This window comes from Ciconia boyciana, chromosome 6, assembly GCF_034638445.1.
Source record: "Ciconia boyciana chromosome 6, ASM3463844v1, whole genome shotgun sequence".
NCBI classification, from domain to species: Eukaryota; Metazoa; Chordata; class Aves; order Ciconiiformes; family Ciconiidae; genus Ciconia; species Ciconia boyciana.
In genome coordinates, this window is record NC_132939.1 from 30,762,763 (window position 1) to 30,777,568 (window position 14,806).

Genomic DNA, 14,806 nt, shown 5'->3' on the forward strand with positions numbered 1-14,806 from the left:
AGTGAGATTATAAACTCACATGGGAGGTATTTTGCAGCATTGCACAGAGTAGTTAGCAACAGCAGTATTAATGATAACTTGGAAGTTCCTGGGTTGCTGTGATATTTTTTCTTCCTGTTCTCATGTGTGTTTTGTAGATTAATGAAACCCCACCCATTCTGAGTTGTGGAGCTTTGGACTGGCTCAACTTGGATGGAAGTTGCACCCATTCTCCTCACTATATCCTTTCTTCTCTTGACAAGTAAGTTTAAAACAAACAAACAATTTCTCATGTGGGATGATGTCTGAAACCAGGACTTGGTTCAGACAAAACTAAGTTGTATATAGACTAGGTCCCATCATGTTTTCAAGTGATCAAAGTGTCCAAGAAATGCATTGGCCAACTGGCTAATATACAGTGTTATGATATCCAAGCAACAAACCTGAAAAATTATTTATTGATGCACAATGAATGTTGGTGCACAACCAAGAAAATGCCTCAGATGAGACTGTCAGACAGCCTTAATTCAGTTCATTTGCACATCTGCATTATAGCTGTTTTAATTTACAAGCTAATCTATTTTTACAATATTCTTACTTCAGTGCACAGGATGGACTTTTCTAGATATGATTTAGCCAAGGTAATTATTACCAATTCAGTTTCCCTGCTAATTTGTTGTGGAAATCAGACGGCTTCTTTGTTTATAAATTCCCTTTAGTTCAAGTCCTCATTGAGCCCTTCATCTCAGAAAGCCATTGCAATTTTCTCTTTTTTTAAAACTGAGCAGTAAATAAGGCATACACTGCTTCCGAAATGTTGAAGAGCTGCTTATACTCACAGTGTCTAGTGTATGCTTTTCATGGCAGAGCCTTTCTGAAAGGGAAAGAATAGGTGTGATGAAGACAGTGATTAATATGTATCAGGAAAATGAATTAAGATATCTCCTGTGTTTCAGTTCATAACATTGAAAACAGAATATCACAGAACTAAATGTAATTGGGTTCTTTCTCTTTTTTTAATTCCTCTCAGCCTGGCACATTCAATTGACCTGTTAAAGGCAAGAAACAGCCATCTTCTCATTCGTATCTGTTGATAGTTCTGCTTCTTGCTAGAGTGTTTTTGGTGTGGTAACATACTGGGAATCTTTTATCTCTTTCTAGAGGAAGTATCTCATCTTGTTTATATGAGCATAAAATGCTATCTCTGTTTTGAACATCTCTTCATACTTCTAGTCAAGTGGCTTGCTTTCCACCTTGGATAGTGTGTTTCTATGTGTTCTCTTTAATGTATCTAATCTCTGCATTTGCTTTTCATTTGCTGCAGTGATACCATTCTATACAAAATAGTATTTCATTTTGTTCCTTTACTGAGGTACATTTTACACATCACTGCTGTTATTTTCTTTGTAAAAATTACAAAGAATTTAAAAATAAGGGTTTGTCTAATGACCTTCGAAAGTAGATACCAAGTTGCTCTTTACATGGCTATAAACATCAGGGGTGGAGCTTTTGTCACAGAAATTTGTTGATGGTCCTAGAAAAACCTGCAGAAATCCCGAAGCATTGTGAAGAGTTTAGCCCAGGATTGCACTTGGTTTTCCCCTTTTTAACCTGACAAAACTGAAGAACACTTCTGATTGATTTTTTTTCAGACCACATTCAGATAGCAGATTTGTTTGTGTTGATCAATTTTTTAATCACTTGGGCAGGACTATACATATTACATTGCTTAACATTACCCTCATACTTACCTAGAATGTTTCAAATGGTTACTTCAGTGAAAATTAAAAGCATTATGGTATTGCATTTGCTTGATTTTTATGAATGTCCATCTCTTACAGGAATAAGCTATAAACTATGTCTAATATTAGTTGCCTTTCACCTTATATAATCCAGTGGTCTTTTTTTCCTCTTGAATAGTTTTTTGGCAAAGGTAAACTGAATTGATCCACTCAGCCTTCCTTTACAGTAACCAGTAAGCCTGTGTTTCTGTCCAGACAAGTGGTTTTGCTTATGGAGGGGGTTATGATTGAGACATCTAGCCTAAGATCTATAATATGAGAATAAAATGAGATATATGTGGTCTCTCAAATGTCCAGGTTTCATGAAGAAAAGTCAATGTCAAGTACTAAAAGCCGTGCCTGAGGTATTTTTTGTTTCTGTGGACTACAGGGAGTGCTTATTTGCTCATCAGTAAAAAAAACACCCAGTGCAGGGTCTTTTCTCTGTCAGAAAGAGGTGCTTAGAGGAAAATATAAGGAAAGGGCAAGCTATGTGTGTGTGTGTCTCTCTCCCCCCCTCTCTCCCCCCTCTCACTTGATAGTTCTTGATGCTCTCCCAGCTGCTAGCAATCTGCATCTTAGAGTCTTCCTCTACTGAAAATTACAGTAACCTCTCTGTGTATAATAGGCGTCAGTGAAGTTTTCTTGCCTTCTTTTTGAACAACTTTATGATTTCATATTTTTATTTTTACAGTCAAAAATGTAGAAACTGTAAAGAAAACAAATGTTCTCCTGAACTAAGGTAAGAATATTAATGTGTCTAAATCATGCTGAATTTTTTGGCTCCTCTAGCTTTGTCGTTCTCCTGTGCTTCTGGATTTCCTCCAGAAGAGATGCAAACGAGGCTTCAAGCTTTAATTTGATTTTATCATTTTGAAACAAGAACCTGTACATGCAGCTGAGTTATAGGCAAGTCTCTGCAACCATGTTCTTTCTTCATACTCAATCTTGTGCAAATGGTTTGCACTTTTGTTGCACGTGTAACCTGTATTTTAAAGCCATGATTAGAGTGGGGTTTATGCTGAAGCTGCCACCAATTTACAATATATAAGAACCTTAAAATATATTAAAATTGATGTCAGTAGTGGGACCTGTGAATACTCATTAGTATATTGAAAATTCCTTGGAAAAATTGGGTTCTCTTCTGGTGAGAAGAAGATGACTTTATGGAAGAGTCCAAAAAGGAAATCCTAGCATAGAATGTGGTTCATTCATGCAAAGAAGCACAACACCTGCACACAAAAATCATTCAGAAACTGCTGGGCTTCCATGGGTTTAAGTACTCTTTAATCAGGAACTGATGGTTCTTCTGGATTTTTTATTTCAGAGCATATGAACATATACATTATAGTAATGATTACTTACAGTCTTATCTCTCATGCTGTCAATATGATGACGTTTTTCTCATCTGCTTTTCATGGGTTACCGGTTCAATCTCTAATTGTATGTTAAAATATTTTGAGAAATAAGAGAGAAAACAAATTTCTACCATTGCACCCAAATATTAAAACTTTAGGCATGAAACTTTCCCTGAAAAAGGGTGTGATTCATTGTACTCTTACTTGGCTGCTTGCTTATACACCCTACTCAGAAGAGCCCCAGCACTTCAAACTTCTGATGTTTGTTGTCAGCCAGCAAACACAGAGAAGGCTTGTGACTGGCATCAGTCATCATATGACAGCATCACCACAAATAAGTAGATAATGAAGTTCTTGCTCCTGACATTGCCTTAATACCATACTGCATATAAATATAAAACCTGATTTTGTTCTCTTGCTGGTTTGAAAAAACCCAGTTGTTCCATTAGAGTCCAGTGGTATAGCAGTACACTGAATTAATTTTAGGTACTTGGAATATGTTTAAGCTCTCTTTCCTTGAAAACACCAACATTGTTAAACCAGAAGAAAAAAAAAATCTTATAATAATGTGTGAAATTCTACTGAACTGGAAAGGAAACAGTGCCTGTAGATACAGCATCTGATGCTGGAGAACACAACACAATTACTATTCTAATGTGGTATAGTTAACATGTCCAACTAATATTTGTAAAAATAATACTCCAAATTCTTACTAACAGCTTTCATTTGAGAATTTCAAAGTGCTCTGCAAATACAAGTTAAAGAAATCTCTTGCATCTCTTAAAAGATCCCTCAAATACTTCATTTCACAGAGAATTCCACTGTGTCAATTACAGCAAGTCTGCAACTTAACAGCAGAATCACGTATAGTGGGTTAGCAGGGGAACTAACTGATTCTATATATAACTTGAAATCATAAGGGGAAAGCCTGTGATAGATTGTAGTTCCAGCTGAACTGGAATTTAGCAAGGCAGCAGTGACCTTTACTGGAGTGTGTGGCTGTGTCTTGTGCCTGTGACTCCTTGCCAAAAAGAGGTCTGTTTTAGAAGTGTATTTAAAGGGTTGCCTTAAATAAGTCATTGCCTTACTGTTGTTGTGGGGGCTGAGGCAAAGAAAAAAATTAGGTTTTGCATGGAAAGGCTAAAAAAACCCCCAACAAAAAAAAATGCACAGGTGTGCTTTTTCTGTAAGCAAACCAGCTAATCAGAAATCTAAATGATACCTGATGGTAACTTCCATGAAGGGGATTACTCTGTGTGTACATTTCCAAAGGTCCCTTATTTCTAAAGGTTTCTGACTCTGCTGGCCATTTTGCCCCTCACTCCCCATCTTTTGCTTTGAATTGCCTGAGTGGCACTGCTTCAGGAGGCTGGAGGAGGTGATAATACAAGGTCTTCATATCTCCTTAATCCGTCCTCCCTTTGCTTTAGGGAGGAGAAGGGAGAAGTTTGAGCCTCTGTGCTAGGCAGAAGCAGATGTACAATCCTATGCAGCTGCGTGGCGCCTGCTGCTGTGTGATGCTCTGAGGCCCTGCGGGAAGGGCCCTGGATTGGACATGGGTGGAGGGATGGGGAGGATGGGGCGGGGGTGGATGTATATCAGTGGATAGGCTTGTAACCCTGACTTGTGATTGCTCTCAGTGCTGGGATTTGCAAGGGTGCAAAATGCCTTGCCAACATCTTTTTTTTCTGCTTTATTATTAACTCTTTTTCCACTGGAAAAAATAATTTGTAAAAGAAAAATGGGACTTGAACACTAGGCAGACAGAAGGTTGTGCATGCTAACTTGACTGATGTTTTCCTTGGGAAAATTGGCAAATTTCAGCTTTTAGCAACAGTGGTTATTTTCACTTGAGTTTCTCTATTTGAGCCTTAAGATTTTGTTGCAGAAGGAATTCAGCCTCACCACAGAGCTGTTGCTGCCATAGTTACTGAAAGCTGCATTATGCTGTAGCAGCCGCCAGCCTCTGCATCAGCAGTAGAAGTGTTTGGGGAAGAGGGGAGGAGAATTGCACAATAGGATCCCGGAGAGCTGACGACAAAACAGGCTGGAAAAAATGTGGATTTACGGATGGTTCATTTAGCATGCGTCATGCAAACTTTGTGGAGAGAAAAATGAGATGGAAAAACAATCCAGCAGCATTGGTATAATATGAAAATTTTCTCAGTAATTTGTGATTATCTTTAGTTTAAGGTTGGTGTCTTTCTGTTGTTGTAATTTTACTTGCTGTTTTTAAAGGTTTACTTGGAGGAGGGGTAACTGTTGACACTTCTTGCTGCATTTGGTACACCTAGAAATCTGCATGCTGTTATGAAATTCTATGTAGGGTTCCTTTTTTTTATATGCTTTATGCCAGTGTATGCCGGTCCCGTGAAACCAAGATTTTATGTACGTCTTGATACCTACAGAAATGAAGCTGTTTGTCTTATGTTTGTCCTGAGGTTATATTATTTCCTGCTAGAACTATACCAAGTGTAGATTGCTTATGTGGGAAGACAGGAATACAAGCAATAGCAGAAATTGGTCTGTGCTTGATTCCTGTATCTCATAGTATTCTTGTATTTCAAGTCTAAATTTAACAGTACCTCTGATTTAAGATGTTTTAGATGAAAGAAATGAGTGATCTCATCTACCTATTACAGAATATGGCTAAATTCTTATGTTAACTGGATTGATACTTGTTTTTAGTTTAGTCATTCAAACGTGTATTACACAAATTGATTGTTCTTTAAATTGTCTATGAGGTGATTTAGCTATGAAGTGTGTGTGAATCTGTTCTTTTCTTTCTGGGCCATTTTCACCTCATTTTTTAGTTTAGTTTCTCATGTTATTTCCACAAACCAGCAAGAGTGTGTTGAAGTGACATAGCATGTTCGAAGGTAGAAAAGGAGCATTCTTACTTCATGTTCTTGGTTTCAGCAGTTTCTGTGAGAGACAGATCTGTATCCCAAACCAGCCAGTCATTTTGGTCTCACAGTCAGTAGACTGACAGCCAGAGGAAAAACATCTTCTGGCTTACCTGTATTATGTAAGTGGCTCTGCATGAATTTTCATTATCTTTTTGTACCGTTTGAGAAAACCATCTTTAAGAAGCAACTTCATAAAAAGGTGTTTAATGTTCAATCTCTGTATTCAGACCTGTCTTTACTGCCCTGCTTAGTTTTTGTTTTGTACTATTAAAAATTAGGAGGTGAATCAAAGAGGCACTGAAATAGCAGCAGAACTGCAATTCATATATATACCTTCAGCAACAGTATTTTATTATAGAAATGTTGACCTTAGAGAGATAGAATTGTACTGACTACCTACATCACCGGAAAAAAAGCAGTAATAGTACTGTAATGGTTGCTGTGCTGTGTTTGTTTTTCCAAGCTTTAAAGTGAAGTATGGGTATGCGTCCGTACTTTGCCTTTTTGGGGTGTAGTCCTAGTATGGAGCTCTGATTAATAACATCAGTTTGGCCTGCATCGTGTTCTGCTCTGTGTGCAAACACACATGCCTGTTGGAAAGGATCTTACAGTTTCATGTTAGTTCAGCAAAAAGCCATTACCACACACATGAGGGAATACGCTAGTGCTGCTGAGAACAGCAAAAAACACGCTTCCATGTGCATTGCTTGCATTGCTTATTCTCTGATACTTTATGATATAGGGAGTGTGTGGGGTGTGTGTGTGGTGGTTTCAGCATTGTTGGAAAGTATGGGAAGAGCTTGTGACCCTCTCACAGCTGTAAACAGATGTTACCTAACCACCTCTGTGAGTATTGTGAGGTCTTTGGATTGAAATGGAACACGGAGTTGTTTCACATACTTAAATGGTCTGGGTTTCAGTTTGTAAACAGTTTGAACTCTGATAGGTCGATTTTATGGAAAGGATGGCTGAGAGCTAAAAGTCATGGTTAGGAAGAATATGAGACATTTTGTAAGAGGAATTTTATTTTATCTAGTTTTAGTAAACAGTTGCAGAACAAGAATTCTTTGTCTACTGCTTTAATATCATGCTCCACTTTTCAGCCTTATTGGCAATGATTTACTCATTTTCCTCAATCTCATACAGAATGGTGCTAATAATAATAAATTAATAGAAATGAGCTCTTCTGATACTTTCTGATATTTGATAATGTTAATGGATCCTCATCTCTCCTCTTGGATGAATGTACTTTGCTTCTTTCACATGTGTCTCAGACTAAGTCACTTGCCCAAGGTCATGCAATTTTCCAGTAACAAATTTAGACTCACATTTTTCAACTTTCATACCACCATAGGAATCAGAGCTTTTATATGTCTGTTAGCAAAACAGGTTAAAGACTACCATCATAAGAGTATGCACAGAGACTTAACATTTACAATTGCTATTAAGGTTTATTAGTTTTAACATACCAGCAAGAAGAGGCTTCAGCTGACATCAAGGCTCTGTTAGGTTTAGTGCACAGACATCCAGAGGCAGTCCTCGCCCTGAAGATCTTGCAGCCTAAGTACATGAAAGCACAGAGGTGATATAACTGCTCCAAAATCAAGAGAGGTGTTGTCTCAGATCAGTACTTTAACCTCCAGATTATATGGCTTCTCCATTACATTTCCCTTGGAAAATATGGAAGATAACCTGGAAGCTGCATTCAGGGAAAGCCGACCTCAGGGTTATCATTAAAACCATGGGAGCTTTTCCTAAATGAGAGCCTTCAGATTTAATACTATGTTCTAAAAGTGATTCTTCTTTAGTTAACCAGTCTAGCTTTAACCTCTGAATTTGTCCCCCAGTAGCTGGTGGCATTAGAAATACCTGAACAGCTGGAGATTTGTCATGGCCATACAAGCATTTCAGTGCTGCAGTGAAGTGTCAATTCAAACCTACTTCAGCTGAATGAGAAATGAGGCATCCCACTCCTATTTCCTGGGGATCAATTAAAGTTTATCCAAGAGGAAAAAAATTACAAATCACAGATTGTTGGCATCTTTGTAGTCAAGCCAAGGACAAATAGATCTTGGAGCTGCCTATTCGTATAATTTGTTCCTGTGGGTCCCAAACAGACACAAACCATTTAGCAGATGACAGTAGCAAAGTTTGTACTCTGACTGTTTGCACCATGCCAGACAATTGAACAGAAGATGTTCCTTTTCAGTTGTTTTCACCAGCATTACATTTACATAAACATTAAAAACAAACTGAGTTCTGTTTTCCTCAGGTGAGCAAAAGAGAGTCACAGTAATATTGTAAATTATTGAGAATCTTAAGGTAGATCAAAATCACATTTATGTAGTGAGGCTTTCCCACTGCTTCTTAAGAAAGTGAAATGTATGTTCCATGTAAAGGTACTCCAGAAGATTGTAGACTTTGGCTACTTAATTGTTTCATCTCTTTTGTCTGCTAATCTAGCACACATAATCAAAGTTGTTGCTGTAGAAATGGTTGCTTTGAACACATGCTTACAGTTCTAAATAGAGATGTCAAATGAATTGATATGTAGTAAAGGTCAAATGCTCTTTTCATACAGGTGACCTTGTATTGGTGATGACTTTTCAAACAACATGATGTTTACAAAGCATTCCCTTTGAAATTATATTTTTTTTCTTTTGACCTTCAGGGACTCTTTAGAGTTTTGATACCTTTGCTCTCTTTAAAAGTATAATAAATACAGCATTTACTTCATTAGTAAAATATATTAAAAATTTTTTTTCAAGACTTAAAGATTTGATTTTCTGAGGTTACATATAATGTGGTATTTAGAAACAAAACAACAGGCAAATCATATATCACCTTTATATATAATATAACTTTAAACCTAAGAATTTCTGATGATAATGTGTGGACAGGTAGAAAATATATTCCTTTCAGAGGATTAATGTATTTTGAATATTATCATGGATCATGCTAAGAATAGATACTATTTTGATTGTTACTCTGTGTACCTGTGCGCATGTAAAATTTTGGCACACAGTCAGGAACCAAACATCTTGGAGGGGACTGTAAGGCAGTTTTTCACAGGTTAGTCACTTTTCTGATCACAATTTTGCTCCAAATATAGACGCAGTAACCTAATATAGTTGTTGCATCCAGCAGAGAATTGGCTGATCAAGTTCTTTCCTTCGTACTGCCCGAGACTGTCAGTGTAGTCTCAACTATGCTTGTAATCCTTTCTAGGTTGGAGAATTTTGATCTGAAAACAGAGAAGAATGTTTGTCATTTCTGTAAAGCACTTTGAAGTACTTAGGTGACAAATATCCTATACAGTGGTTATAAAATTTTATAACATATAAACAACCCCACTCCCCAATTTCATTTGTGGAAGATCTACAGCAAAATGAAAAATGACAATATTTTTAAAATTCTTTTTGCTATTATCTTTCTGGTGATGGAATTTTCTGCTTCACCACAAGAGCTTTCATGTTTGCTGGCATTTATGGTACTTACAGGATTGTAGCCTGCTTTGACATGCATATACACAGCTACTTTACTATCATGAGTTTTTGCCATATTGCACCCTTATTGAACAAAAGAATATCTTGAATGTTGTCTGTCTTTCTTTAGTAAGATGACTTGTTTATTACAAATGTTTGGTATTCGTTTCTGGTTTAAATTCACTGTCAACATTTCTAACAGCAGAGAAATAGATGCTGTGCATGAAGAGTACAAGCAGAAACTGAGAGACCAGGAAGCTTTCCACAGAAAACAAATTCAACGGCAGCAGCTCTATGTTGAGGATTTAAAGCAGCAGATCCTGAGAGGACAGATCAAAGCAGCGCAGGAACTAGAAAATGACCAAGCACTAATCAACCAGCAGATCCAAGAAAGTGGGTACCTGCCTCTTCCCCTCTCTCACTTGCCTTCCATTACCGCATTCTTTCACCCTCTTGATGTTTTTGTCCTAGTTATGTTTTATGTTGTGGGTGGAACTTTTATTATGGCTTATTACTAGTTTTCTCTTATAATTGCGTATCCCTTGAGAACAGTTTTAAGCTTTGATTAACAGGACTAAAGGGCCGCCTTTGCAGTGCACCAGCAGCACCGTTTAATTAGCTCTGCAGGTCACTGCTGGGAGAGACAGCACCAGCATGCTACTCCCCCTGTGGCACTGAGCCTCTTGTCTCCCAAGCTGCTCCCCATCCTGCCTCCCTGAAGTTTTGCTGTGCTCATATCTGTAGTGCAACTCTGCCATGTTGCCATGTAGACTGAGTCTGCTATTGTGTTTTAAGTTTTTCTTGTGATATACCTGTGCTTCATCCAATGAGTTTTTCTGGGAGATTGAAATTGAGATGACTGTGGTAGTTCCTACCATAAGCTTTTAGGGCTCTAACAACAGGGTGCGAAAGGAACTAAGCAGCACTTCCAAGACAGCTACGTGTGTCGGTTGAGGTGCTCTCTTTACACATTTCATTGATGATGTCACCTGTAACAATATAGACCATTTTCACGTGCTTTTAATGAATTTCACTCATTAGGAAAAATAGGGCCATGGTATAAGACCATGGCTCAAACTGAATTTTCTGTGGTTGCTATGCTAATGAAAACAAAACACATCTGAGAAGTAGGTGGGACACTGAAGTTTAGAGCTAAAATCCCAACCCCAGTAAAGGGAAAGAGAGTTTCACTGGCTTTTATACAGTCAATATTTCCACACACACCCACCCTTTTATGGTATGAAGAAAAATGTATGAAGATATTCTGTGGTAGAAACTGAAGTGTGACAAATTAAGATTAAAAACAAGATGCGGGTTTTATTTACCCTAAAGATGATTAATTAATGGTATTGCATTCCCCACTGCTGAATTTGTTTTAAACCAAAACTGGATTAAAAAAAGAGAGGCATGCTTTGGTTCAAATTGGAGTTATTTCTAGGAAGTTCTAAAGTGTTATGCAAGAGTACTAAAGGCTAGATCAGCGATCAGATTTTGAATGCCAAATAGCTATGTCAGAAGGCGGAGACGCAGCGTATTTGGAGAGGTATTTTTTTAGTGTCAGTGGCTCCTGGCCCCCAGAGGTGCTGCTTTGCATGCAGGCAGACATATTCAGCAAGATGTCTTGGTGGGGTTGGGCTGCCCTTTAATGAGTTTATAGACTGATTTGGGAACATTTTAAACCTTGAGATGTTTTTGACCACTGAAATTGGGTGGTTATAGTGTTCTCTAGTTTGTCTTCTAATGAATGATTTGATCGAGGTTTCTTGATAAGCAAAGTATGCCTATTACAAAGGCACCGTTCCCACTTGGCAAAACCTGCTATTGGTTCCTGGAAGAAGAAAACTTCTGTGAATTTTTGGAAGCTTCTCAGACCCAAACTTATGCAGTCTGCTATCTTTTAATTGTGCCAGCCACAGTGAAGAGATTAAAAGGAAATTGTGATGATGGGATGTAGCAGAAATGGACTTAAGATATGTAGATAGTACAGAGAACCAGGAGAGTTCCCCTAAAATATCTTTATTTCTTGGCTCTGTAGACTTGTTCTCTGTGTCCATCTAGTTCTGCTGTTTTCGCTGTGTTGACACGAAGCTTAGCCAGGCAGGTAGTTCTGCCAGCCAAATAGTTCTTCACTTGGCAACCCACCAAAGTTCTCCACCTCTTCTGCACCCTCTGTATCTCAGCTCCTGACAGAGGCAAGTTTGTGAGCAGAGATTAACTAGCATCTTAGAGCTTGCAGCTCTGTTGCAGGGAAACTCCTATCTGCCAAAAATTCTGCTTGCTAGAAACATGCTAAAGAGGACAGATCTGGAAATCAAGAGTTGAGAAGAAAGCTTTGTATGTGAAATTTAAAAATGTTATTAAGAAAAATTAACTAAAACAATGACTAAAATGCTTCCCTGTTATCTGTAGAGTAACCATAGAGTTAGAGTTCCTACTTCTGTGAATGTGCTGCGGGCAGAGCTGTGAACATAAACAGAACAGGAGACTTATTGTTGTAGGGATCACTAATGAAGTATGTTTAACAAGATCAGTAGTCACCAAGCAAGTGATGCTAACAATGCCTATGCACTAGTGATTTCTTACGTTAGGGAAACTTCCACAGCCCAAAATTCCTCTCTTGCAGCTCAGCTGTGCAGAGCTGTGGGTAGCCCTTGTTCAACACATTAGACTTAAATACCTCTTAATTCCTAGCCCCCTCAATAAGCAACAAAAGGTTGCTTATTTGGTAAAGGACTTATTTGGAAGGTAAGCCCAGCCAAAAAAATGTTGCTGCTAGTAAGAAGTGCTCTGAAAAGCCTTGGCCCTTTGAGAAATGCTGTAGTTGTCAAAGAACCTTGCCTGTGATTTTTACATTGCTTTTTCAGCTAAGGATATTTTTTTGTTTGCTTTGTGCAGCTGAATATGTATATTTTTATAGCAGCATAAAAATGAACAAACTGCTTCATTAAGAGAGCATGTCCAAGCCATCAGACACAATCTGGTAGTGATGATCTCAATAATCCCTTCTTTTGATTGTTATAGTTCATCATGGCTCAGATTGAAGCCAGTGTACTCTGAAAAACCTCTAAGCACATCCCCTGCATGGAATAAAGTAGTCTTGCATCCAGGGTTAAAAACAAATCAGCCTGGTTTTCTGTGTTCTCTACTGCTTCCCCATTGACTGCAAAGATCAGGTTCTGAATATTTAGAGAAGACTATGTGTGTAAGCAGAGGTAACATATTTTATTATCAAATTAGGTTAATCGGTTTGTGAGCATATTTAGCATTTATGAAATATGGGGAACATTAACAAAAGCAGAGAAGCTAACTCTCTTTGTGGAGTAAAGTGGTGATTTTATGAAAAATATGCATTAACTGGTGGTATGAGCTTGTCTTTTTTTAATTATGTTTGTCCTGATAGCTAAAGGTTGTGTTGGCTTCACCTGTGTCCTTGCCATGAGAGTATTTGATTTATTTCAAGTACATTACATGCTAAAGTGCTCAGGTACAAGATATGTGGGCTCCCATCAGGCTGTTTTGGCAAGTGCTTGTTGGAGCAGCCGTAGTTGCAACAGGTAGTAAATTTGTGGTTGTTGCTCTACCTCAGCCAGGTGCCACACAGGGTTTGTGTTGCTTGGGAAGTTTCCACCTGATGGGTTTAGAGAGGCTGGCAGAACTGTCTGGCAGGTACCTATATCGTGGCTTTCTTGTAGCCTTGTCTTCAACCCACTTTGAAGGTTGCATGCCCATCCATAGGACTGGTAGCTGGCAGCTGCCCCCGCAAATGAGGCACATCCCAACTGGGGTGTAGAGAGGTCTAGCCTTCAGGCTTACTGAACTTGCTGCTGATAAGGGCAAGCAAAAACATTGCCATTTCCTGTGCTAAACAAAGTTCCTTAGCATGACTCTGGGCTCCCTCATTTTCAGCATGCCTAGGTAAGTGAGAGAAAATAGTTTGCAGGTGGTTTTTATTCGTTCATTCAAGTTAAGGAGGAAGGACAGGAACAAAAGGCACAAAGAGAAATGTTTGTTTTAGAATAGTTGTAAAACACTCAAATGCTGTGATGAGAAGTCACTAACATTTTAAGATTGCACACGTGCTTATTTTATCACTCAAAACATAGGAGTTTATTAGCCAAAGGCTCATTAGTGTGTGCATGAAATTCCATTTGCTGCATTAACACAGAGGCTCTGTTTAGCTCTGTACAACTTCATCTTCTAGTTCCCTGGTTAACTTTGCTCTCAGTGCACATACATAGTAACACATACAAAGTTTAACATGTGACTTCAGAATAATTAAAGCAGAAGTAGTAGCATATTTCACAGTAAAAAGCTAATGAAGTCATACTTCACTACTGTGAATATATACCCTATGTCTGAAAAGTGCACAGAATTGCACTCGGGCCTTTTAATGCTTCTACTGTATTTTAACAACAAAATTGAGGTGACATTGGAGTGTAATCTTTGAGAAATTGAAAGGTGTTCTACTTCTTGCTTACAAACAAGGTCTTATCCACCAGTCTCCTTAGCTGTATCAGCCAAGCCCCTGCTTATATCTTGCAGTTGTTACCCAAGTCCTTATCCCAACGGAGAGGCTTTCAGTTGTCAATAAAGTGCAGCAATGATACATTTTTCTCTAAATGGTTTGTTGAGACTCTGCTCTACATGCATAGAAATTCTGTTCTCAAATGAGCTCTCAAGGCTGATTAAATTAAGAAACAAGATAGTAACAAACAATGTTTTTCCTGTGATTTTTACTTTCATTCAATCATTGTTTTGTTTACAGACCAGCAGTGGCTTATAAATGAGAATAAACGACTGGCTGCCCTTCAGCAACAGCAGAGGGAGTTTGCAGTGCAAACAGAGTCTACGCTGTATGCAGAGGCTGAGGTGCAGAGTACCATTGGGCTGGAAATCTGCCCTTCCCTGCTACAGCAGAACAAGAAGAGACTGGTGCAGCTGGAGCTCTTGCGAAGATACTCCTTAAAAAAGGCAGAAAGAAACATAAGACGGAAAAAGGTCAAATTCCAGCTGGAAAGAATAGTCAAGAAGCAGAAGTTATTGGAAGCCAAGCAAAACCTTGAGCAGCTGGAAGCTAGCTGCTGTCTCAATGAAGAGTGTGTGAAACAATCCCAAGTCCTAAATGAAAATACAGCTGTATGGTCCTCTTTGGATCACCAATTGCAAAAGAGAAGGAAGTCATTGGGTTCGAGTTCCTTGCAGCACAGGCAGCATTTGTTCTGTAACTCACATCTGCCCCAGGTACCCAGGTAAGTTAATATCTGTCAATTCCTCTGTGCTTTCAAAAGTAATTT

The 14,806-nt window shown here is 38.4% G+C and overlaps 1 protein-coding gene across 1 annotated transcript in view; it reads left to right on the top strand.

Moving 5' to 3' along the window:
- STARD9 (StAR related lipid transfer domain containing 9) overlaps positions 1 to 14,806 on the top strand; it is a 118,079-nt gene that overhangs the window by 80,215 nt on the left and 23,058 nt on the right. The window contains exons 20-23 of the mRNA XM_072864248.1: positions 138 to 241; positions 2,455 to 2,502; positions 9,715 to 9,905; positions 14,278 to 14,761. Of these exons, the coding sequence (XP_072720349.1) occupies positions 138 to 241; positions 2,455 to 2,502; positions 9,715 to 9,905; positions 14,278 to 14,761 (827 nt within the window). The remainder of the gene's footprint in view (positions 1 to 137; positions 242 to 2,454; positions 2,503 to 9,714; positions 9,906 to 14,277; positions 14,762 to 14,806) is intronic.